Source organism: Eublepharis macularius, chromosome 14 (genome assembly GCF_028583425.1).
Source record: "Eublepharis macularius isolate TG4126 chromosome 14, MPM_Emac_v1.0, whole genome shotgun sequence".
NCBI classification, from domain to species: Eukaryota; Metazoa; Chordata; class Lepidosauria; order Squamata; family Eublepharidae; genus Eublepharis; species Eublepharis macularius.
The window spans coordinates 60,977,526-61,002,430 of NC_072803.1; the positions used below are offsets into that span (position 1 = coordinate 60,977,526).

At 45.8% G+C, this 24,905-nt stretch overlaps 1 protein-coding gene across 3 annotated transcripts in view; it reads right to left on the minus strand.

Annotated features, from left to right (window-relative positions):
• The window catches only part of ASS1 (argininosuccinate synthase 1), a 168,860-nt gene that overhangs the window by 120,111 nt on the left and 23,844 nt on the right, over nt 1-24,905 (minus strand). For all 3 annotated transcript variants that reach the window (XR_008598202.1, XM_054997683.1, XM_054997682.1), the window contains exons 5-6: nt 9,220-9,276; nt 6,762-6,836 (exon numbers count right to left, since the gene is read on the minus strand). Coding sequence is in view for 2 of the 3 variants with exons in the window: in XM_054997683.1 (XP_054853658.1) it covers nt 6,762-6,836; nt 9,220-9,276 (132 nt within the window). In the remaining variant the exon portion in view is untranslated. The remainder of the gene's footprint in view (nt 1-6,761; nt 6,837-9,219; nt 9,277-24,905) is intronic.

Sequence of the window (24,905 nt, forward strand, 5' to 3'; positions counted from 1 at the left end):
GGATGATTGGTCTATACCATTGCTCTGTTTCCTCCAACAGGCAGCCTGTAGGGGAGGCCTCTCTCTTCCCTAATCTTACTCAGAGCTTTTAAGTGAAGATGCCAAATTAGACCTGGGTGCTGCTGAGCCTTCAGCAGTTTGACATGAGGGAACGGCCCTGCTCAAGCAGCAGAGATCTTTCACGTGAGAATTTGGGAGTCAGTCAGGGTCTTTATGGCTGTCTGAAGGCAAGCTGAGCCCAAGCCTGCTCTTTCAGGTGGCAGGAGCCTGGCGACGAGGAAGGGAAAGGATGCAGCCAGCCGTTTGAAGCAGCAGATTGGAGCCTTTCCCTGCTAGTAGATCTACTTGGAAGCAAGCCCCCCACTGGACCACTTCACATCAGTTGATGCTTTCAAAAGAATCGCATGAGGTTGTCCTGGGCTGTACCACTGCAAGCTACAGCAGGAGGGAACGGATTTGCATATCTGAATACTTCCATATTAAACAAAAAAAGCACAGCCACCATATCGAGTCCTTAACATGGACTCAAAATTATGTACAATAACATTGTCCCCATCTCCATTTTATCCTGACAGCCATAACCCTGGCCGTTTTCACACTGCTTACTGGCCACAGAACCTCGCGCCAAGCTCCTGGAACGACAGCGTCTTCCAGCTGCAATTTCATGTGAGAACAGTTCTCGCGTGAAATCGCGCCAGAAAGACGCTGTTGTTCCGGGAGCTTGGCACGAGGTTCCGTGGCTGGTAAGCAGTGTGAAAATGGCCAGGGAGTTGCTTTGTTTTCTGGAGTGCAGGCAGGACTTTTTTTCAGCTGGAACGTGGTGGAACAGATTTCTGGAACCTCTTGAAAATGGTCACATGGCTGGTGGCCCCGCCCCCTGATCTCCAGACAGAGGGCAGTTTAGATTGCCCTCCACTCCGTGGCGCGGAGGGCAATCAAAACTCCCCTCTGTCTGGAGATCAGGGGGCGGGGCCACCAGCCATGTGACCATTTTCTCTGAGGGCAACCCACTGAGTTCTACCACCTCTTTTCCCAGAAAAAAAGCCCTGAGTGGAGGCATGTATACTCTCCCACAGGCAGCCTGAAGTGGTACAGTCCAGGGAACATTTCTCCATTCAGGTTCAGCTAAATGTATAAATTGGCTCAGATTGCTTGTAAATAAACCCTGTGGATATTTTACACTTGTGGGGTGAGCAGCGCAGGAACATAGCAGAGTAGGGTGGGGTGGGGGAAACTAAGCATAGGGGGAAGACAGATGTACCCCCCTTCAGGAGGGGGTCAGAATTTTTCTGCTTCCAGGCTATCTCTGCTTCTCTCCACCCTTGTTCCTCTGCTGATACACATGTAACTAGATCTGACTCGAGCATTGGATGTTTGCCTCTCCTTCATGACCTGGTCAGACTTACGGCTTTTGAATCTTTTTTGTACAAATGTGCCTCTATCCTTTTTTAAACACTCATCCTGCAGTTTTTTCTTAAAGTCACTTCTTTTTAAAAATCTTGAAGCATTGTTCTTGGCAAGAGGGTGGGATAGTTTTGCAACGGCCACAAAGGGGAAACAAGGTGTGCAGCTGCATTTTCCTGGAATTTGGGAAAACCCATCGGACCTGGGCTCAGTTCAATTTGGAAATGTGTATGTATCTGTAGAAAGATCCGAGCATTAATCTGTACAGCAAGTTCACTGTATGGCCAAACTTTTATGCCCTCCTGCAGAAAAGAACACCTGTTGGTACAAGAAGAAGCTGGCATTTATTTCTGCCAGTCAAAGAACTGCCACAATCAAAGAACAGCCCCTTGCCGTCTCCACACATCTTACCTTCTGCCGGAACATCACGGAAGACATCATCTTCTCATGTGAAATCGCGCCAGAAAGATGCGATTTTGTGCAAAAATCCCGGATGACAGCGTCTTCCTGGCGCAATTTTGCACGCAAAGACGCTGTCTTCCGCGATGTTCCAGCAGAAAGTAAGACGTGTAGGAACGGCCACCATCAAGGAAGCCTAGGGTCGCTATGGCAAACCACCTCTGAAACCACCTTGCCTAGAAAACCCTGCCGTAGCCACTTGCGACTTGATGGCAATTTCCAGCACCACCAGGTCTGTTCAGTTTATCCCCTTCTTCAAAAGACCTATGTGTGAACAGACAGGTGTTTGCATGAGTCTTTTTAAAATAGTTCACAAACAGGCACTGCTGTGCTTATGGAGGGTGGGGGGGAGGAATGGCACGTTGTTCCGCATGAATACTACACAGTACTTTCAGTCACAGCAAAATATTCCCAAGCCCGAGCAACATGGGGAGCTACTTCCAGCTTTCTCCGAGTATAAAAACTTGCTAAATCAGTTTGACCAAGGTGGGGGGGGGGAGAGAAATGAAGGTGTCTCCTGCAGCTCTACAATGCCCCTGCCTGGTCTCCAAAAGCCTCTCATCTGTGCCTAGAATCTAAGAATGGTGTTATGGTGAAGAATGAGTACAAAAAAGCCCATTCGTTTTTCCATTAAACAACGCCCCCCCCCCATGCAGACGCACAAGGCAGTGGCTTGAATGGTCTCTAAAACACCTCCTTATTCTACCCTAATTGCTTTAAGCAGTGCCCCCACCCCCACTCCATCCCATAGCTGTTGAGGCCTTTTTCATAAAAAAGAAAAGAGAAAACACACGTTCCATTTTCCATATAGTAAAAAAAGTACAAAAAACCAGCGATCTTAATAACTCGCCTATTTGACAATTTGTTTGGCAACATATGGGAGACACTTGTAAATTCCCCTCTTAATAACAAATAACAGATGGCAAAATACAAGCCTCAAAACACAAGCATTTGGGGGCTTTTTTGTGTGTAAACGGGACACAGCGGCCTCCACCATACTTAGCACCCCATGCAGTACACTGCCTGCGACTCAGCTCCTCGGCTTTACAGATATTATCTGGCCTGCTTTAGATGGCAGCTATTTTTTTTAAAAAAAAGACAAAGGGGGGGGGAACTCAAGCAATTTTCTGGTTTATACACATAGCTGCTCTTTTCCTTTTGATTGATTGAGCCCAGTTGTCAAGCATTTCCTTAAAGTCGTTGAAAAGAAAGGTCCCCCGGTGGGCATTGAAGGAACCGATGCAAAACTTCTAATATGTTTTATTGCAACTTGTTCTTCAAAAAAATAAAGAAAGAAAAAGAAAGGGGGGGGAGTAAAGGGCATGGAAAACTGAGAGAATATGCTTTTACTTTGATAATCACACAAGCCATTCAGGTGGGACAAGTTTCTCCCTTTAAAGTGGCTTACAATTAACATCTAGATAATTATGGGGCATTTTTTTAAAAAAAGAAGAAGAAAGGGGGGGATATCCTCCCACCCCCAAGACGATAGAGCAGAAGCCCTCCCGCAGGGGTGGCTGTAATTGCCACAGTAACGAGCGGGCGAGATTGTGTGGAGCGAAATCCAAAGTGCCCTTTAAGGTTAGAAAATTAAAGGGTCGTTGCAAAGAAAGAAGGGGGGAAGAAATCGCATGTTGCCTCAGCAGAGAGGAAAGGGAAAATGGGTGATTTTTGAAAGCCCTTTTTAGGTCTTTCTTCAGGCACGCTCAAGAGACTGCAGTGCATTGCCCAAGCACCTCTAGACTGGTTTCACTGGTCTTTGCCCTCCTCCTGGGCAAAGACCTGCAGCCTGCCATCCTGTGGCAACACGAAGATAGATTGAGGCCTGGTTCGCTCAGTACAGAAGTATGAGGTGATCCGACCCTGAAGTGCTAGGATGGGTTGCAAGAGAATGCAGGAAGGGAATTCCAGCTTTCAGCATTCCTTTACATACAAAAACTCCCTGAAAACAGAAAACTAGCACACCAGGGAGAACGGTTCTACGTCCTCTCTTTGCTTGCTATGCAAAGTGTGATGGTCCATGATCCCCCCCCCGCCATCAGACGTGGTGCAAGCCACGCTGCTGCCTCAACATTTTAGCAACTTATTCTTCTGAGGACTGTACCACTTCAAACTGCAGGTGCAGAGGAGGGGAGGATCAAACGTTACATTGCTGTCCTATGTGTAAAACTCCATGCAAGGACAAAACTGGGGTACAGGGGCAAATTGGGACATTGAAACAGCCTGAGCCAAGTGCCCTCGGGGGTGCTACTAGTACTGTGGAGGCTGTGTGACTCAGTTTCCCCTTGGCGGTCTATGCCGGCCCCCATCAATGGCCCACCACCAGGAATTTTCCCAGCAAGGTCAAGTGCCAGTACACACCCTGTTAGCACAAAAAGAGTCTAAACAGGTAATATATTGTTGTTGGGCCCATCCCAACTGAAATTCCTGGTGCAACTGGATTTGCAGATACAGGAGGCCTAATTCAACCTCCGGATGAGGCCTGAAGAGCTCCTATAATTCCAACTAATCTTCAGGCTGCATAGATCAATTCCCTGGGAGGAAATGGCTGCTCTGGAGGGTGGACTCAATGGAATTAAACCCTGGGGAGCACCCCCCCCCAAATGCCTTCCTCAGCACCACCCCCAAATCTCCAGGAATTTCCCACCCCAGAGTTGGCAACCCTAAATCAAATCCCTGCTGCACTCCCTCCCCCAACTCCACCCCTAGACTCCACCTCCAAACTTTCCAGAATTTCGCAGCCCAGAGCTGGCAACCCAAATTGGATGTGGGCCACATGTGTGAAAAGGGGAGTAGGGAAGACCCCCCCTCCCCATCTGCCATTGTCCTGACCTAAAATGGCTTCAGTAAGTTGCTGTTTGCCCCATTGGGGAAATTTAGGTGTAGCCCATCAGAAATGCCATTGGTGCAATGTGAAATCGGGTAAATAGCAGCTCCCTGGTGTGTTTCAGGTTAGGGTATGGCATGGGAGTGGGGGGACAGGTAAGGATAACTCTACATACATTATATCTTTTATGAGTTTGCCACACAGCCAACCCATGCGCTGCGCTGTCACACAACAGCTCCGGGGAATGTCTTCAATTTTTTAAAACAAGAACATAAATGGGCTTGTAAAGCTGCTGCAAGGAGAGGTAGCGCGCCTGCCTTTCTCCCTAGTTTTTCCCCCCATGCAAAAACAGTGCAGGGTTAGGGGACACTTTTCCTGTTTCTGCTGCCACAAGTGCACACAATACACACAATACAACTCTCTCTCTCTCTCTCTCACACACACACACACACACGCACGCACGCACGCACGCACGCACTGCTATTGCACAAGGAAAAAAGGCTTGGGAGAAAAACAGAAGCTCTCCTTCCCCCAGCAGTAGCTTTTTGAGCCCATTTGTGCTCTTCTTTTTTAATGGAAGCCATTCCTTCTGTATATTCCTCCCCAGAGCACAGGTTGACTGGCATGGCAAACTTGAAAAAGAAGTAACGTGTAAAGTGATCTCCCTGCACACCACGGCCCCCAATCAAACTGGGTCCCACATTCCTGGGGATTGAGTTGCATCCCGGGAACTGCCAGCACGCATCCGGTTGAGAGGAAGTTGGGCAGGAACCCCGGAACAACATATTAAGTAGCTAAGCCATAAGAGTTGGGTTGGATGACAACCTTCCTCCACGCTGTGCTAAGTTTTCCCTTTTAAAAATATGGGAGAGTTCAAAAGTGGTATTCCTCGCCTGTTCCCAGTAAACCAGACTGGCCGCTTCACCTTCTCCCACAGGTGCAAGTGGCAACTGTTCTCGCCTGCAGGAGACATGCGCCCCACTGAAGAGTGAGCTATCAAATACAGCTGAATTCTCAGCACCACGGTGCCACACCACTGAGCACTCACCAGCTCAGTGCGCAAGTCTTGCCGAACACCAACCGGCAAGCATCAAGCTCTGAACTCAAACACTGCCCGATGGGCTGGATCCTATGAGCCAGAAACAAAAGGCACTGCCAGCCATGGATCTTTCCCACCTGCCTCTTTCCGCAGCAGTCCTGTTAGACTGACAAGAATCTCACAGACAAAACATCACAAGCAGGGCTTTTTTTTCTGGGAAAAGAGGTGCTGGATCTCAGGACCGCACAATGCTGTCACTTTGGGTCAGCTGGAACAAGGGGGAGTTTTTTAAAGTTTAATCACCCTAGGTGAAAATGGTCACATGGCTGGTGGCCCCACCCCCTGATCTCCAGACAGAGGGGAGTTTAGAATACCCTCTGCACCACTGGAGCGGAGCGGCGCGGCGCGGAGGGCAATCTCAACTCCTCTCTGTCTGGAGATTAGGGGGCGGGGCCACCGGCCATGTGACCGTTTTGAAGAGGTGCAGGAACTCCTTTCCACCACGTTCCAGCTGAAAAAAAGCCCTGACCACAGGACACCAGGGCTGCTCTGAAGAAGGGGAATCCGGCATCACTGCCCCATTTTCCTCTTGCATTCATGGAACTTCTTGCATAAGAGATCAACGGAAGAGCATGGAGACGCTACGTCACCCACTCCACCTCTTCATTGCATCCCCATGTACCCCATCACATTTTGTTTGTGGGTTTCCCACAGCTCTGTGCATCGTATTTTCTGAAGACTCAGGAGGCTGCTGAGGAAGGTGAGAAAAATCTTCATCTACAAGCGTCTGTGTGATCATTGAATTCAGGCCAAGGTCAAAAACAGACTGTGGATATGAATCTTCTGCGGATCTGGATCTTGAACAATTTGCTGGGGAGAATTTTCAGAAGCAAATTCCTTCCCGCTTTAGAGTTGGACCTTTCGGTCTGAGGAGGATCCAGAGGGCAATAGGCCAGGGTAGGAAAGGACACGCAGCAATCTCAGGGACAAGAGCCACTGGGGAAACACCAAAAGAGGGAAGGAGACAGGTACCTTTGCAAATTCCATCAGATCACTCCGCCCTCGGAAGCGGCTGTAGAATTCTGGCAATCGCCAAGGAGCAATGACCTGTAGAAAGGGTGGGAAAGAATTGGTTGGTATAACCGTATGGAACTGCCTTACAGCAAGACAAACCTCTGGCCTGTCTTGTTCAGCACTAGGGTTGCCAGCCTCCAGGTGGTAGCTGGTGGACAATAGTCCAATCTAAAGGTGTAAAAGAGATCAGGTGCCTTATTTTAAATGTGACTTTCGTTTCTCCAAAATGATGTCACAAGCCCTTAAAAGTAACATGTGCTCCTTTGTTCGGGGGTACATTCTGAGCTCATCTTGAAGCCTGTACCTTATATTTGCAAATATACTTTTTTGTCACAACAGCCCTTATCTGTCTCATCTTCTCTTTGCTCAGCGAATTGGAGGGGCAAAGGGGAAGCACTTTTGTGCAACAGGAGGAGCCTCAGCAGGTTATAATGCTATAGAGTCCACCCTCCAAAAGCAGCCATTTTCTCCAGGGGAACTGATTCCTGTCAACTGGGGATATTTTTTGTAGTTCTTTAATTTTTTTGTAATTCTGTAATTCTGCCACCACCTGGAGGCTTTGATGAAAAGAAAAACACCCCCATAACTATCTATCGGCTTATACTTTTTACTGTCAGTTCAAATATTTCAACCCAAGTCATTAGAATTTATAGCCACTTATCAGTCTCTTCACCATATGCAAATCATACAATGTCACTTTTCCAAATACACAATCATAAAAGGATCACCTGTATTGTTATACTTTAGTAATATTAATCAGTTCAATAATATCTCTCTTTCTTGTAGGAGAAATTCCTCATTCCAGACACCGTCCGACGGGGGGCCTGGCTTCTTGTTGCCTTGTTTCCCGCTGCTTTCTCAAGAACGTGTCTGTAACTCCTTTCACATGAATACAGGTGTCATATCCTACAGTTGTATCATCCACGGGCTTCTTTCAAATGCACATGAGAAAGCAGCAGGATGGTGGATTTTATTGTTAAATATTTATAGATACATTTTAAATATTGTGTTAATGTTTTAAATGTTTGATGCCTGATGTTCACCAGTTTGAGGTCCTTGTTTGGGTGGAAAGGTGGCATGGAAATGCTTTAAATAAATGAAATAAACTTAGGGCAGAGCAACCTTCACCACAATGAAGCAGGGCCGGATCTAGGGTGGCTGGCGCCCAGGGCAACCTAAGTCTGGCCTTGCGTGTGCACGCAAGGCCAGTGACATCATCATCCCAGCACTGCGTAATGATGTCACTACCATGATGTCATCACGCACTGTGGAGTGCGCCACCCTGTGCAGCAAGCCGGCTGCCCTGGTGCACCATGGAGCTGGTGGCAGCAGCGCGGGTGGCTGGGAGGCCGCCTGTGCTGTTCACCTGGCCTGCTGAGGGGACGGCCGGCTTGCCGTGGACCCCCTGTCCTGTGGGGCAGGTGAATGGCGCGGGTGGCCTCCCAGCCACCCAAGCTGCTGCCACCAGCTCCGCGGTGCACCGGGGCAGCCGGCTTGCCATGCAGGTGGCACACCAACAGGGCGGCAGGCTTGCCACGCACCCCCTGCTCTTGTGGCAGGCAAATGGCGTGGGCAGGCTCCCACTGCCCTCTGCTCAGCTGCCCATGCACTCCCAGGGGCTGGCAGCTGTGCCCGGCGCCCCCTCTTTGATGGTGCCGGGGGCAGACTGCCCCCTGCCCCCCCCGTCAATCTGGCCCTGTAATGAAGAAACAAAACACCTGCCTGCTCCTCAGTCTTTCCCCCTCAGTCTTGAACTCTTGGAGGCTCCAGTCAGGACTTCGCTACCCTTTGGCAAAAGAAGGCTACCAAATCTCAAGATTTAGCAACCTCTGCACAGTTAAAAGGGTTCCACTTTGCTACTACCTGTATCTGGTGCCACAGAGGGGATCTTTTCATAAGGCACACTACTTACAGGGCAACCATAATTATGCACAGGTGGGTTGACTCAAAATCACAATCAAATCTAGTGAAAACTCAACTACACATCATCACCTTTGGGCAAGCCCAGAGTTGCCATGACCAATCAATTTAAAAGGTGTCTCTGGTCTTAAAAGTTGACCATAGTTTGATAGAAGGAGGGCCTTTTTTCTGGTAAAAGAGGTGGTGGAACTCAGTGGGTTGCCCTCGGAGAAAATGGTCAGGTGGCTGGTGTCCCTGCCCCCTGATCTCCAGACAGAGGGGAGTTGAGATTGCCCTCCGCGCCGTCGAGTCTGGAGATCAGGGGGCGGGGCCACCAGCCACGTGACCATTTTCAAGAGGTTCCGGAAGTCCATTCCACCATGTTCCTGCTGAAAAAAAGCCCTGGAAGTACCTATAATAGAGCATGAAAGGTTATCCTAGAAGAGGCATTCCCATTCTTTCCACACATGGTAATGTGATAAATGATCATATGAATCCAACCCATATAGCTCCTTACCTTGATCTTAGGGCAAAGAGCATAATAAGTGAGCTCAAATCGAATCTGGTCATTACCCTGAAAGGAGAGAGAAAGAACTTGAAGTACAAAGTGCAACCACATGCCCCACAGCTCCTGTTCTTGCATTTTGGCACCTTGGCTGCTTGCCATTATCCACCGTCACCCTGTTTGGATTGGCATTTGGTTCGGCGCTCTGTTGGTCCAAAAGATTTAGGCCACTGACTCACAAGAACCTCCACTGAATATGAACACACAAAGCTGTCTTAGATCAAGAGTCAGACCTGGGCCTGCCTGGCCCAGTACCTAGTCTGGCCCACGGTGGTTCTGTAAGATAGCGGGCAAAGAAGTGTCTTTTCCAACATCTTCTAGCCAAGATCCCTTAAATGCAGCTGGAGCTGTCCAAATGCAAAGCACAGGGCAGGACCTACCACTGAGCCACGGACTCTTTGCCGCATACACACACGCATCTGTCCATTTCACTATGAACATATGAGGCTGCGATATGCCAACGGAGGCCCTTTGTCCATCTAGCTCAATATTGTCTGTTCTGACTGGCCGCAGCTGTCCAGGGTCTCAGGCACAGAAAGGCCTTTTCCCATCACCTGCTCAGCATTTCATTGCAGGGACTGAACCTGGCACTTCCTGTTGCAAAGCACTTGCTCGGTCATTGAGTCATAGTCCCTCCCTGATTCCTTTCTCCTTACTTTAAAGCTTCTAGTCTTCAACACAATTGCTGAAAAGGGGGGAAGCACGCAAGGAGGGAACAAGACTTATTAATGAAATATCTGTTCAAATCCCAACAATGCCCATTAAGGGCAACAGACTGTTTTCCCTGCAACCTCCTTTGTAGGACACGCACACACACACACACAAAACACCACATTTTTCCAGGTCATTTTGAGCTTTTCAGATTAAACACAGAGCGTTTCAAGTTTATGTAGGATGGACACAATCAGACTAGCCTATGACATTTGCACACTCTCTTTAGCAAGATTCGGCTCGAGAAGGGGAAGGGGGAGAAGCTTCTCACAGCACAGGAGCAAATGGAAAAGTCCATTCAACCGTTTTCCTGAAAATTCACCCACCACACCCAAACACTTCCAAGTACATCTCTGAGGCCAGAAGGCCTAGAAAATCTGAACCCCCTACAAGCCACAGCCAAGATTTTCGGGATGTCGTGCCCAGAATTTCAGAGGTAAACACATAGATTTTTAGCAGATGCAAATGTCATATTTTTAGTTGTTTCTGGAGGGAACAAAATGCACGTTGCTTAATGGAAAAGAAAGAGGCTTGTAAGAAGCCAAGAGTCACCTTACCTCATGCATGTCACAGCGAGAGGTAAAGCTGGGGGCAATCTGTGTTTTAATGAGAATGCTGGCAAATGGGCTGGTGGTGACCAATACATTAACAAGCCCAAGATACTCCCGACAGTATCTTTCCCTAATTAGCCTTCTCCGTGCACACATAATTCCTTGCCCATCTGCTTACCATTATTGCAAAGGCAAATATTGGCACGAAGCCATCCTGCTGCCGTATCGTTCGGCCAGCAGGCTAAAAAGCCAGGGTCGGACGAGAGATCTGTCTGAGGCAACCAAGAGAACGCACGGCCTCCGTTTCTGAATGAGCTCCGAAGAAGCGCAGCACGTGGTGCTGGAAGAACAGAATCCAGCTCTTAAAACGGCCAGCATTTGCTGTTCTTTTAAAGTACAGGGGCAATGTCTGCTGCTACAGGGCTGGTATAACGTGGTGGCTGAAGCGTAAAAGAACAGTGAAGCCAAATATCTTAGCTTTCATTTATTCTTCAAGCTTCTAGTCCTTATGGTGGCACAGATAACCTTGAAAGTGCAACAGGGCCATTGTCACAGATCAGTATCAAAAGCAGCTGCCAGGCCCCAACATTCGGGAGGGCAGGGCTTTTTTTCAAGGGGAACGCGGGGGAAAGGAGTTCCGGAACCTCTTGAAAATGGTCACATGGCTGGTGGCCCCGCCCCCTGATCTCCAGACAGAGGGGAGTTGAGATTGCCCTCCGCACCGCTCAGCGGTGCAGAGGGCCATCTCAACTCCCCTCTGCCTGGAGATCAGGGGGCGGGGCCACCGGCCATGCGACCATTTTCTCTGAGGGCAACCCACTGAGTTCCACCACCTCTTTTCCCAGAAAAAGAGCCCCGCGGGAGGGTATACCACCATGAGGCAGCAGCATAAATGTCTTCCCCTCTCCCTCTCCAGGAGGTAGCATTGGGCCCCCTGGTCCTGATCCTGTCTACCCCTTCCCTTATAGCATATTCTACTTTCTTCTTCCTCCCTTCTTTTGCCAAATAGCCTTTCAGTCACCCTCCATTAGAAAAGTAGGGAAGGGGGGTAATTCCCCCCTTTCTGCATCAGGTTTTAACTGGATTATTCAACTGCTATTTCTAGAAAGAGGCAGGAGAAAACTCGGCTGCCTGTTGTGTCTCTGTATGAGTCAATGCTTTCTTCCATCGGAACAAAGGCAGCAGCAAAATAGGGAGGAGGGGGGTGTCTGCATGTAGAAAGAAATTCCTGCTCTTGCAATGTGAAGTAACAATGACAGTGTGTGACACTGAAGAGAGCAGTCTGAATATTTCTGCTCTCTCTCTCTGATTAAGCCCTGTCCCTCTTTTCTTTTTAATGGAGAGAGAGAGAGAGAGAGAGAGAGAGCGCTTTGGGACAAATATATTTTAAACAATGGCCATTTCCACACACGTTGAATAATGCACTTTCAATGCACTTTAGCAATCCTTTGGAAGTGGATTTTTTGTTCCACACATGGAAAAGCCGTTCCAAATGTTCACTAAAGAATATTGAAAGTGGATTATCCAACGTGTGTGGAAGCAGCCAATGTGATTAGTGCTAATTGGACAATGCTTATTCCTAAAGGTTCAACGCCTTTTCCGGGTCTCTAGAAAGACATACCCTGCCTTTCTGTCCTACAGATAACACAGAAACTGGCTTACTGCATGAAATTAAAACTTTATAAATTGTAAACCATAGGTGTTTTTTTTTTAATGTAGAAGATTGAGAACAGTAGAAAGGTAGGAACAGCAGGCTGTCAAAATCAGCAGCACGTAAAAGAGGTTTCAGGGAATCAAAAACCAAATGTCCTTGACCCTTTTCAGTCTGATTTTGGGAGGGAGGTTGGTTTAATTGCTCTGGTTGTGATTGGGCAAAGAAAATGTGTTGAGCCTCTGGGATCTCTTTGGCTTATAACAGAGGGAACTGCTGGATATTGATGTTGAGCTGCGCTGCCACGGAAACCCCAACAGGCTTAAGAGTTATCATGTTAAATTGATTTCAGTCTTTCTAATCTGTGTGGATCTAGAAAGCCACGGTTAATGACCTGGAGTCTATGAAGCGGTCCTGTGTTTGCCCCTTTCACCAACTTTTTTGAACTTATATGTTAGATCTTTAAAAGAGATCATCTGCAACTTTGGGGTTGGACATTAGCAGGATACTGATGGCACCAAACTCCATCGTTCTTTAGCTAAACCACCAAAAGCAGCCATCTCCAACTTAGGCCCATGTCTCTGGAGGCTGAGGGATAACAAGGTAAAACTGAAGTCATGCAAGTTGAGGCAGATGCTGGTTGGGAAGACAGGACATCTGAAAGGGATTGTTCTGCTCAGTTTGGATAAAGCAGCATTGAACAAGATAAATGCTGTGAAGAGTTCAGGAACTGTACTGTTATTTGAAGATCATGTAAATACAGTTGTGAGAATGGCTTTCTTTCAACACTATCTTGCACAGAAACTGTCTCCTTCAGACTCCTGACTTGGCCATGCTGATTCACACTTCAGTAAATTTAAAACTACTGGCCTAGTTTGCTGTTGGTATCAGAAGTCTCCTGGGACTATTACAAAACCCCCAGGAGAAAACATCTACCAAAGCTTTACTGTCTCTTATAGGTCCCAAACAATTCCATCTGCTCTCAAGCCGTGAGGCAGATGGTGTGTGCTGTACATTTAAGAAGTTAGAGCTTCAGCCAGAGGCTGGTGTATTCTTCGGGATCAGGTTACTAGTCTTTGCTACTTTTATACCATTTCCCCGCAAGCAAAGCTTAATTTGGGGGAGGGCAGGAGGAAGGGTAGTTAATGGTGATGGAGCGGAGTTCATTCCTCATAGTGCAGGGTGTCTTAAAAAAAAAAAAGTCAGGCGGGCGGCTCCTCTTTCACAACCTCCAAAGTAGGCATTTAATGCTATGCTTCAGCCAGTCCGTATGTTGCAATTCTTCAGTCCCAATCCTAGGCAAGTTTCCTTGGAAGAAAGAGTTCAGTGGACTATACATCCAAGTAAGTGCATGTGGTTCTGCACCCTGAGATCTTGGCGTTAGATGAAATCGGTGGTCTGGCATTTTTATAAGCCAGCTCCATTTATTCAAAATTTGGAGAACCCTAAAATGAGACCTCCTCAGAGGTCTCTAGGCCTTAGCCTTGAAAGGACAGACCATGAAAGCTCAGAAGCAGGGAAATTTTCAATCAGATTTCTCACTCCTGTTGTTTTGATTTTGTTTTTCAGACTCAAGATACCTTATTTGGGGCTGTATTCTATGCCCTCCAACTGAACTTTTCCCATAAAACATATGTATTTTTTCTATATTTATACGTTAGAATATACACATTATCAGGGGTCATGTTGTAGAAAAAGAGCTGGAGGAACTCATTAGCATAACTCATTAGCATGTGCCACACCCCTTGCCAGAACCGGAAGGGTGTCATTAGCATAACTGATTTGCGTATGCCACACCCCCTGACATCACCTATCATGGCTGTTTTGGACCCAAACCTGGCCATTCAGGGCTGAAATTGGGCCCAAAATGGCAAAAAGGGGCTGAAAATGGCTGAAAAGGGGCCCAAATGGTCAGAATTGGGCCGCTGCTGAGCGGGAGAGTGATTCATCACCTGTCAGAGGCCTGATCCAGGCCGGTTCAGCCCCAATCCAGGCCGAAACAGGCCCAAAAAGGCTGAGAGTCAGGTGGGTGGGGCCACCTGTCATGTGACCTCTTTGGGGAACTGCCGGAACTGCATTCCTGCGCGTTCCCCCTCGAAATGAGCCCTGCACATTATACATGTAATTGATGCATACTGTATGTATTTATTCAATATTGCATACATTTAACCCCTTCCCAAACCCAACCAAAGTTTAGTGAAAGCAGTAGGGCTTTTTTTCAGCTGGAACGCGGTGGAACAGAGTTCCGGAACCTCTTGAAAATGTTTCTTTTTAACATACTGCTTTTCAGGGATTTTTTTTTGGGAAAAGAGGTGGTAGAACTGTGGGTTGCCCTCAGAGAAAATGGTCACATGGCTGGTGGCCCCACCCCCTGATTTCCAGACAGAGGGGAGTTTCAATCGCCCTCCATGCTGCTCAGCTGCACTTATATTTTTAAGCAAAGTCTCTGTAAAGATTTGCTTCGTTGCACCATTGTTTTCAAAGTTTTGGGCAGCCAACTGGAGCTTTCAGGGATTCAAATTCACACAAGAATAGAGAAGTCAGAATAAATCATTGTCTCCTCCTTGGGACAAAGTAATGGGATAATTTATTTTAACCTTTCTTCATTACAGAATTCCATCATCAGATCAACATCAGAATTCCACTTGCTTTTTTAAATCACTGCTTTCTGATTTTAAATTGGATGTACCATCTGTATACAAGTTTTACTTGTAAAGTGTGTGACCCTAAGATCTAACCACTTGCAAAGAAGTCCAATCCCATTTCTACTTGAGTTGCTAATCTGGGAAAGTCTCTTCCATGAATAGAGGCAAGCCCTAAACAGTGACTTACTCATACAGAGATGCAACAGACAACCTCCTTGGAGAACAAATCATTCCACTGCAGCAAAAGTGATGAACTGCTCCAGTCACACCTGACCCAGTGACAGAGTGAGATATAGTATATACCCAGCACAGATGAATTTGGAAGGAAGGAAACAAAGCCAGAGTGGAAAGATGTGGATTGGGGCTGCCTGATCTAAAACTATATTATGCAGCTGCCTGTTTAGTTTGGTTAAAGGATTGGATAAAGTTAAAGAATAGCGGCTGCAAGAATAATTTGTGCACAATATTGGAAATCGAATAAACTTCCAACAACAGCTGATTGGCTAGTGAAGATGTTGGAGATTGCGGAAATGGCAAAATTAACAGAATTGCTGAGGGACAAAACAACAGCCAGTTTTGTGAAGATCTGGAAACCTTTCATGGACTTTCTGTATGCAAAAGAGAAGTCAGAGCTAATGATCTGTGGATCTGAAAATTAGAGTTATACGGTTGGCAACAAATGATAGGTTGAAGTATGGGGGATAAAAAAATGCAGATATCTTCGCAGTAAAGTCAAAGTTATATGTTTAGTTAAGATATGGGTAATACAGAAGAGTTATTGATTAAGTAACGAGCTTAAAGAAATTCTGTAAAGTGTTTAAATGGTATGTCTCCCTCCATGTTTTCATGTATTAGTTTGTTTTTTGTTTCTATGTTTTTGTTTCTCTATGTGAACTTTTGTTTGTCGTTTGTTGCAATAAAATAAAATAATTTTTTTAAAAAAAGAAAAAAGGAACAAGGCCAGAGCAATGATTCATGTCCAAATGTAGTCGACAGCCTCTTAGGTGGTTATGTGCTTTGAGGTCTACAGGAGCCTCTAATTTTTTTCATTTATTTCATACAGTATACTAGTAGTTCTCTGGGTTGCTGCATTAGCCCAAAGAGAAAATGAAGACACCAGTGCCTTACTACTAAAGCACAGGGGCAGACAGCAACTTTGCTCCGACTTGTGAGGAGATAGCAGTAGTTATTGCCACTATCATTTTCCTGGGACCTTTTCTCATTAACATCATTCTTATTAACATCATTTTCCTGGGACCTTTTCTTGTTTACATTAGACCGCGTTTCTTTTACTCCTGAAACTCTTTGCGCCGGTTCCACGGTCTCTCTCTGCCCCTTCAGGAGCATTTCTGCCTCATCAGGCAATGAAATCCTGAGTCAGCAGCCTAGTTGGCAGAGATGGTTTTCAAATATGGAGCTCTGGCCCCCTCTAGTGGAAGAATGCTGAGCATGCAACTTTCTGTAGGACAAAGTCAACTCTACAACAGCTGTAAAGGAGCTCTCTGAATGCCAGTTGGAGAGAGAGCAAAGAGGGATAGACTTTGAGATGGATCCTGTGGTTCCGTTCTGCTAGCAGAAGAGCAGTCCTTCAGCAGGAGGAGCCTTTGCTAGACACAAGATGCCCCCAAGCCCTGTTGTTATTCTGCTTCCTAATGCCACTGGGCATTCAATGCAGAGCTCAGTGTTAAACACAACTGCCCCCAAATAAACAAAGGGTGAAAATTAAGCCCAGATCAGGCACTTAAATGATCCCCAGAGGTATGCAAGGAGCCTCTGCCCCTGACGTTTAGCCATTGTGCCCCCCACCTCAAGGGCCAACCCGCCCAGGCAAGTACAGATTTTGCTTCCCCTCTGCACTACAGGATATTTGTCCAAACTAATAACTAACCACTAAATCATTTATCATAAACCCATGGAGGGAAAGTGAGGCTGTGACTGTCACTTGCCAGAGAGCTCTGCCACCACTATTTCTCCACTTTCCTGTTTTCTCCATTACTAAAAAAACATACTTGGGTGTACAATAAAAAGAAATTGGCACAGCCAAGAGCAAAAAGTGAGAAACCATTGACAAAAACAGCAATTAATATAAAACACTAGCGGATCAGGGAACATTTGTTCACTACAACATAGTCCCTGCCTCTGTGCCTCAAGCAGCCACTGGAGAGCCAAAAGCCTCAGGAATGCTTCCATATCCTCCTCCCAAAGGGGCTTGCTCTTTCTCCCATCTTCTCCAGGCCATTTACAAAGCAAACGAAGATGCCCCTGGAAGTTCGGCATGGCTTGTCTCTGCCAACTTGTTTTTTTATGATCATGGATTTCTCAATATCTTGTATACATATAGGCCCTGAGCTGTACCTCATACAAAGCAGTCAGCTAAAACCATTTTCAGTCACATAAACAAGACAATGAATGGACTCTCTCCTTTGCCCAAAAACAGTTTAACTAATTTTTAACAGAGAAAGAAAACAGATCATCTAGATATGTGAACCGTGACGAGCTTTCTTGAACTGTGCCCTGGGGGTAGTTCAAAAGGGCTATTCTCCCCACCCCAAAATGCTGACGTAGAAAACTTCAATTTTTTTTAATGAAAATCCTAAGCTTGAATTGTTTCTGGACTTCTTGGTAGCCAACTACCATTTAGTATAAACAGTATCCTAATGTACTGCCAGAAATCCACAGTAATTCATAACCTAAACCACTCTAGCAGCTGGAAGTCAGATTTGGTTCGAAGAAGGGGCTTGCCATTACAAATTAGCACCAAATAAAAAAGTCTAAATTTAAATAGTCTAATCTGTATATTTTATTAAATATAGATCCCATAAAGGAAGGTTCAACTTTTAAATAGTCAGTGATAATCATGTGGTAAGAGCCCCGTGGCACAGAGTGGTAAGCGGCAGTACTGCAGCCCAAGCTCTGCTCACAACCTGAGTTCAATCCTGGCAGAAGCCGGGTTCAGGTAGCCGGCTCAAGGTTGACTCAGCCTTCCATCCTTCCGAGGTCGGTAAAATGAGTACCCAGTTTCCTGGGGGCAAAGTGTAGATGACGAGGGAAACCACCCCGTAAAACCGTAATGACTCAGTGCTTGCACAGGGGACTACCTTTACCTTTACCTAATCACCTGGTACTTGTGAACCCTGAAAACCAGAGTATCCCCACTTGGACTAGAGTAAGTCTGGGAGTGGGACCACAAGTGACGCCTGACACAGGTTGGACACTTGTCAGCTTCCCTCAAGTTTTGATGGGAAATGTAGGCAGCTTGGCGGAATGTTGGACAAGTGACAGTTGAAAAGTCCATTGGACAGCAGTCGGAGAGCCAAGCTGCAAGACCAGGATGCCTACATTTCCCATCAAAACTTGAGGGAAGCTGACTAGTGTCCAACCTGTGTCAGGCGTCACTTGTGGTCCCACTCTGGTTCTCCAGCCAAGCTTGGGGGCAGCCCAAGGAAGAGGGTGCCAAAATATCACAGGGACTCAACGCACCCCCAGTCATAAGCAGCACAGAAGGCAACTGACACCGCCCCCTGGGCCTGCGGTACCCCTGTCCAGGCCCAAGCTGATGCTCAACCCAAAGGGGATGCTTGGGGTGACAGAATACCATGGGCTACCCCTGCACTAGGTTGCAAACCGTTGTGGCCCATTCACACACTTTCTCGATGGCAGACCCCTTTAAGGAAGAGCCTCCCGGAATGTGTCAGAAAGTCTTCTTTGCGATAAGCTTCAGGGAAAGCCAGAAGAGGGAACTTTTCAGATGGGTAGGTAGACAATGGTAGCCAGAATCAATAGTATGGGGAGCCCACAAATTCTGGGGTTCGCCTCCATCCTCCTCCTTTGTAACACTGCAGAAGAAGACGAGTGAATTTAGAAAACGTGTGTGTGAGGTGTCACGAAACTGCAGCTGACTTATGTTGACACCTCGTGGGGTTTTCAAGGCAAGAGATGTGCAGAGGTGGATGGCCGTTGCCTTCCTCTGTGCAGCGACCCCGGTCTTCATTGGAGGTCTCCCATCCAATTACTAGCCAAAGCTGACCCTGCTTAGCTTCTGAAATCTGACAAGATCTAGACCTGGGCTATTCAGGTCAGGGCATTTAAAAAACATAATTTAGAAATATTTCTTCCATTGTATAAAAGGGGGAATATCAGTCCCTATGTAGGTGCAAGCCTAAAGCAACTTCTCCTTCCGCAGGTGTATTTACAACACAGAAGGCATGCCCAATTTAGGATAGAAATCTTGCCACATGCCCCCTGTAATGTTTTGTATCAAAATAGTTTCTAGCTGAACCCTAGCGGGCAGAGTGAACTGCATTTTGTAGTCAGTGTGCTGAGAGAAAGTGATCATTCTTACTAAATCAGGCAAACTGTGTGGAAGCCTGAAAGGGGTTTTATTCTAGTTAAGTCAGACAAACTGTGTGGAGCCTGAGGGCCAAGCTACAAGTGACAAATGACACTTGAACGGCAAGTGGATCGAGTGGAGAGCAAGTGGAGGGCAAGTGAACAGGGAGGAATACACTTGCCATTCAAGTGTCGTCTCTTGTAGTCTGGCCCTCAGAGAGTTGATTTGTGTGTATCTCTGAGAAAGGTAAACTATGCATGAGCCTAAGTCAGTCTTTGGGTGTCTCAGAAAGGATTCTGGCTAAATCAGGCAAACTGTGTGGAAGCCTGAGAGCCAAATTCTGCCAGCCAAACTTGGCGCTCCAGGAGTGAGTCTGTGTGTATCTGAGGGCCAAGCTACACATGACGAATGACACTTGAACTGCAAGTGGATTGAGTGGAGGGCAAGTGAACAGAGAGAAATACACTTGCCATTCAAGTGTCATTCGTCATGTGTAGCTTGGCCCTGAGAGAGAGATTATCTTATCTAAGTCAGGCAAGCTGCTTGAAAAGACCTGAGAGCAAATCTACGTCTGTGTGGATGAGATGAGAGTTTAGTATGCTAGTGAAGATCGGTGTGGAAAATTAGTCAGGTGACTGAGTCTGGGAATTTACCTTTTAGAAGAGAGAATTATTTGTGAAACCACCAAGCTTAAGAACTATTCTGAAACCAATATGCTTATCAAAACTCTACAGCCATCACAATTATGTTCTTATAAGTGAATTCTACTTCCGTTTAAGCAAGAAAATCCCTTTTTTACCTCACAACCCCCTTCACATGCTGAGTGTTCTGTCCAACTACCATTTATAACAAGCCTTCCTATATTACCAGTTATAACAAAGAGATCTAAGGCTAAAACCTTTGGTGGCAGCTAAAATGTTTTGAGGGAGTCAGGGAGGCAGCAATATAAGGGTCACACAAACACAGCATGGAACATGTTCTTGAGGTAAAAGCTTACATAATGTAGAGAACTCCTGAAGTCTGTGTGAGTGGAAATAAAAAGAATGTTGGGTGTGACCAGAGCCCTCCTGAGGTATAAACTGAGGCTATCGTACTTTGGTCACATCGTGAGAAGACAAGATTCTCTGGAAAAGTCAATAATGCTAGGAAAAGTGAAGGGCAGTAGGAAAAGAGGAAGACCTAAAACGAGATGGCTTGAATCAATCAAAGAAGGAACATCCTCTAGTTTGCAGGATCTGAGCAAGTCTGTTAAGGATAGGATGTTTTGGAGGTCTTTCATTCATAACATTTCTATAGGTCAGAGGCGACTTGGTGACACACAGGGCTTTTTTTCAGCAGGAACGTGGTGGAACGGAGTTCCAGCACCTCTTGAAAATGGTCACATGGCTGGTGGCCCCGCCCCCTGATCTCCAGACAGAGGGGAGTTTAGATTGCAATCTGTCTGGCAATCTAAACTCTCCTCTGTCTGGAGATCAGGGGGCGGGGCCACCGACCATGTGACTATTTTCACGAAAGGCAATTTAAACTTTAAAAAACTCCTCCCTTGTTCCCGCTGACCCAAAGTGACATCATTGTGCAGTCCTGAGTTCCACCACTGAGTTCCACCACCTCTTTTCCCAGAAAAAAAATCCTGGTGGCACATAACACAAACAAAGTAAGAAGGAGCAGGATTAAAGATCCAAAGGTGAAGGTTTAAAAGGCAATTAAAACTAAGCAAATCATTACACCCCCATTCCTAAAACCCACTTCTCAGCACACTAGTACAAAGGGTAAGGTTTATGAGACACAGAAGGCTATGTGCATTGCAGGTTTCAACTGGAGCCAAAATGCCCCCAGAACCTTTGCTCAAGAACTCCTTTTCCATGTTGAAAAGCAACATAAAAAGGAGGCCTTGGACCATGTGCAGAAGTCCAAGGCCTTCTCTCACCAGTGGGCAATTAATTACATAGAAAACAGTGTTGCTGTAATAGTGAGGCAAGAAATAGCACAAGCAGTCAAGAGCTACAACACGAAGTCTGACTGAGTAATATCAATCAGACTTCAGGGAAGGCCTGTTAACATAACAATTATTTAAGTTTGTGCTCAAACTACAGATGCTGAAGAGGAAGAAACGGAAAACTTTTATGCAAGTGTCCAAGAAGAAATTGATCATACACCTAAACAAGATATGCTGATAATCATAGGTGACTGGAATGCAAAAGTAGGAGACAAAGCAGAATCAAACATAGTTGGAAAATTTGGACTAGGAGCACAAAATGAAGCAGGAGAGTGACTCATAGAATTTTGTGAAGCCGACAACCTGTCCATTGCTAACACATACTTCAGCAACTAAAAAGATGACTGTATACATGCAAATCACCGGGTGACCAATACAGGACCCAAACAGGTTACATACTTGGAAACAGAAAATGGAGAAGCTCTATTCTCTCTGGTAAAACAATACCAGGAGCTGATTATGATACTGATCATGAGTTGCTAATATAAAAAAAATAGAATAAAGCTGAAGAGAAACACTAAAAGAATCATAGTGCCAAAATACAATTTAAATAATATTCCTGAAGAATTTAAAGACCATGCAAAGAACAGATTTGCAATACTAAGTTTAATTGATTGAGAGCCAGAAGAGAGATATTATCAAGGAAGAATGTGCAAAGACTGTTCCTGTAGCCAAAAGAAAGGAGAGACCTAAATGGATGACTGAGGAAACTCTTAAAATTGCTAAATATAGACAAGAAGCAAAAGCAAAAGGTGACAGAAATAGGGTCGAAATTCTAAATGCAGCTTTTCAGAAACTTTCATGCAGAGAGTTCTATTATAATAACCAGTGCAAAGAAATAGAAGACAGCAACAAAAAAGGAAGAACAGGAGATCTGTTCTAAAAGATCCAAGAAATAAGACAAATAAGTGGGTACTAGATCAAATCAAGCCTGAATTCACCCTAGAAGCTAAAATGACAAAACTGAGGCTATCATACTTTTGTCATGTCTGTAGCCCCTACATCCGTGTCATTGTTCTAGGGGATGCTAATTGCTAATACTGTGTTTTGATTTCATATTGCAAATGCTATGTGCATCACTTTCGTTTCTCCCTCTCCCAGCCTGAGAACACAGCTGGGTAATCTCTTTCTTTGAAGCTCACTGAAATGACCTTGTAGTGTCTGAAATGTTACCATTTCTTTCTGTCTTGTCTAGCTGATGTATAAACTCCAGCAGAAGTTCCCAGACTTCTTCCCGCGCAAACTTGTGGTTTGGGGAGGAGGGAAATGGTTGAGTATTTAGAGCTGTACTTTCCTCAAGCCTCTATTCCTTTCAAGGGAGCTGTACTGCCTAGATGTTTCTTTGCTTCTAAGGGCCAAGCTACACATGACGAATGACACTTGAACAGCAAGTGTATTTCTCCCTGTTCACTTGCCCTCCACTCAATCCACTTGCCGTTCAAGTGTCATTCGTCATGTGTAGCTTGGCCCTAAGTAAACTTATGGACCTGTGCATATGGAAAAGATCTAATTTCTGAATGAAAGTCATTTAACCAAGAACCTGTGTCTTGCTGCCATGATCCAGGGGTCTGTCTGCCATATCCTGTCATCCATAATCTGACAATTTTGGTCACATCATGAGAAGACAAGATTCTCTAGAAAAATCAGTAATGCTAGGGAAAGTGGAAGGCAGTCGGAAAAGAGGAAGACCTAAAACGAGATGGCTTGACTCAATCAAAGAAGCCATGTCCTCCAGTCTGCAGGATCTGAGCAAGTCAATTAATGATAGGAAGTTTTGGAGGTCTTTCACTCATAGGGTTGCCATAGGTCGGAGGCGACTTGATGGCACGTAACACAACACAGACCAAACCAAAGTGAGACTTGCTGGTTCCGGGGTGGGTGGGAACCACTTTTGGGAACCCCAAAACCTTTCCTTGAAAGAGGCAACATATTTCAGAAGCTTTAGTCACAAAATTATGAAATCCAGAGGAGTTAGCCATGTTAGTCTGCAGTTGCAAAATCGTAAAGATGCATCTGATGAAGAGAGCTGTGGTTCTCAAAAGCTTATGCTCCAATAAAGTTGGTTAAAATTATTAAAGGCACTCTGCACATGTTCTATTTACCACTCATGATGCAATCTGTAATCAAAAGTTCCCCTTTATGTGGTTGTACCCTCTTTCATAGGTCTTTGAAGGGTTGTCTTTTCTTTTATGGTAATAAAAAAGTAAGTCCTTCTATGTTCAATTGGACTCATCCCCAAGAAATCATGTCTAGAACTACAGCCTGAAAGTGGTTTGGTTGTCTTTGGGCAAGGGAAGTTAATGGGAGGGGGAAGCTCTGGACTTGAATGCGTGTTATGCTCAACAGCTGAGTTACGGAAGGAATTTCTTCCATCCCCCTCCTTCTCAGAGCCAGGGTAAAGGCTGAAGGATAGCATTTCCCAACCCCTCGGCCAGACAGAAGATTGTCTCTCTATTCTGCAGCAATAAATATTCATTGTGTGACCCCACCCCATGTGAATACTCCTCCGCTGATTTTCCTACTAACAGAAACGGAGGGGGCTGGGCTGAATTTTCTCAATGAAATGGGCATATGTAAAAGAAATCACCCTGGATTAATTCTGTTATGTAGGCCTGATTCTGAAGGAGGGGGGTCCAAAAGACAATACACTTGTCCATTGTGGCTATGGCCATCCATCCAATTTCTCCATCTGGCGAGTCTATGGCTGGTCTTTCCCCCTCTCCTCCCTTCTTCATGGGAAAAATGGATACGCTGGTTGAAGGAATCTTATAGATGCATTAGGAACTCAGAGGGAGCCATAAGGACAGGCTCCCTGCCCAGTGAATTAGCATCCTGGTGTGAATGGGCCAGGTTTAAACAGAAAGAAGAATCATAGAGTTGGAAAGGACTTCCAGGGTCATCTAGTCCAACCCGTGCACAATGCAGGAAATTCACAACTACCTCCCCCCACCACACACTCAGTGATCCCTGCTCCATGCCCAGAAGATGGCCAAAAAAACTCCCCTCTAGGATCCTTGACCAAACTGGCCTGGGGGAAATTGCTTCCTGACCCCCAAAGTGGCAATAGGCATTACCTTGGCCATGTAAGAAGGGGCCACGAGAACTCAGCACTGATGTCACCCTTCCTGCCCTCCGTCTCATGATCTGCCCAGGTTCACAGGACCATCATTGCTGTCAGATGCCCATCTAGCCTCTGCTTAAAAATCTCCAAAGAAGGAGAGCCCACCACCACCCGAGGAAGCCCATTCCACTGAGGGGCTGCTCTAAATGTCAGGGAGTTCCTCCTAATGTTTAGCCAAAAACTCTTTTGATTTAATTTCAACCCATTGGTTCTGGTCTGACCTTCAAGTACTTGAAGATGGATATAATATCACCAAAACTGAACACAATAATCTAGGTGAGGTCTAACCAGTGAAACCATTGCTTCACATGATCTGCACACTACACTTTATCTATCTATCTATCTATCTATCTATCTATCTATCTATCTATCTATCTATCTATCTATCTATCTATCTATCTATCTATCTATCTATCTATCTATCTATCTATTCTATTTATATTCCGCCCTCCCCACATCAGCAGGCTCAGGGCAGATTGCAATTAATACACTAATATAAAATACAAATACCTTTAAAACCAATAAAACTCCTTAAATATTCAAAAACACACAACAAACAAATTTCTGTTGATACAGCCCAACATGTTTAGCCGAAAACCCTTTTGAGCTAATTTCAACCCGTTGCTTCTGGTC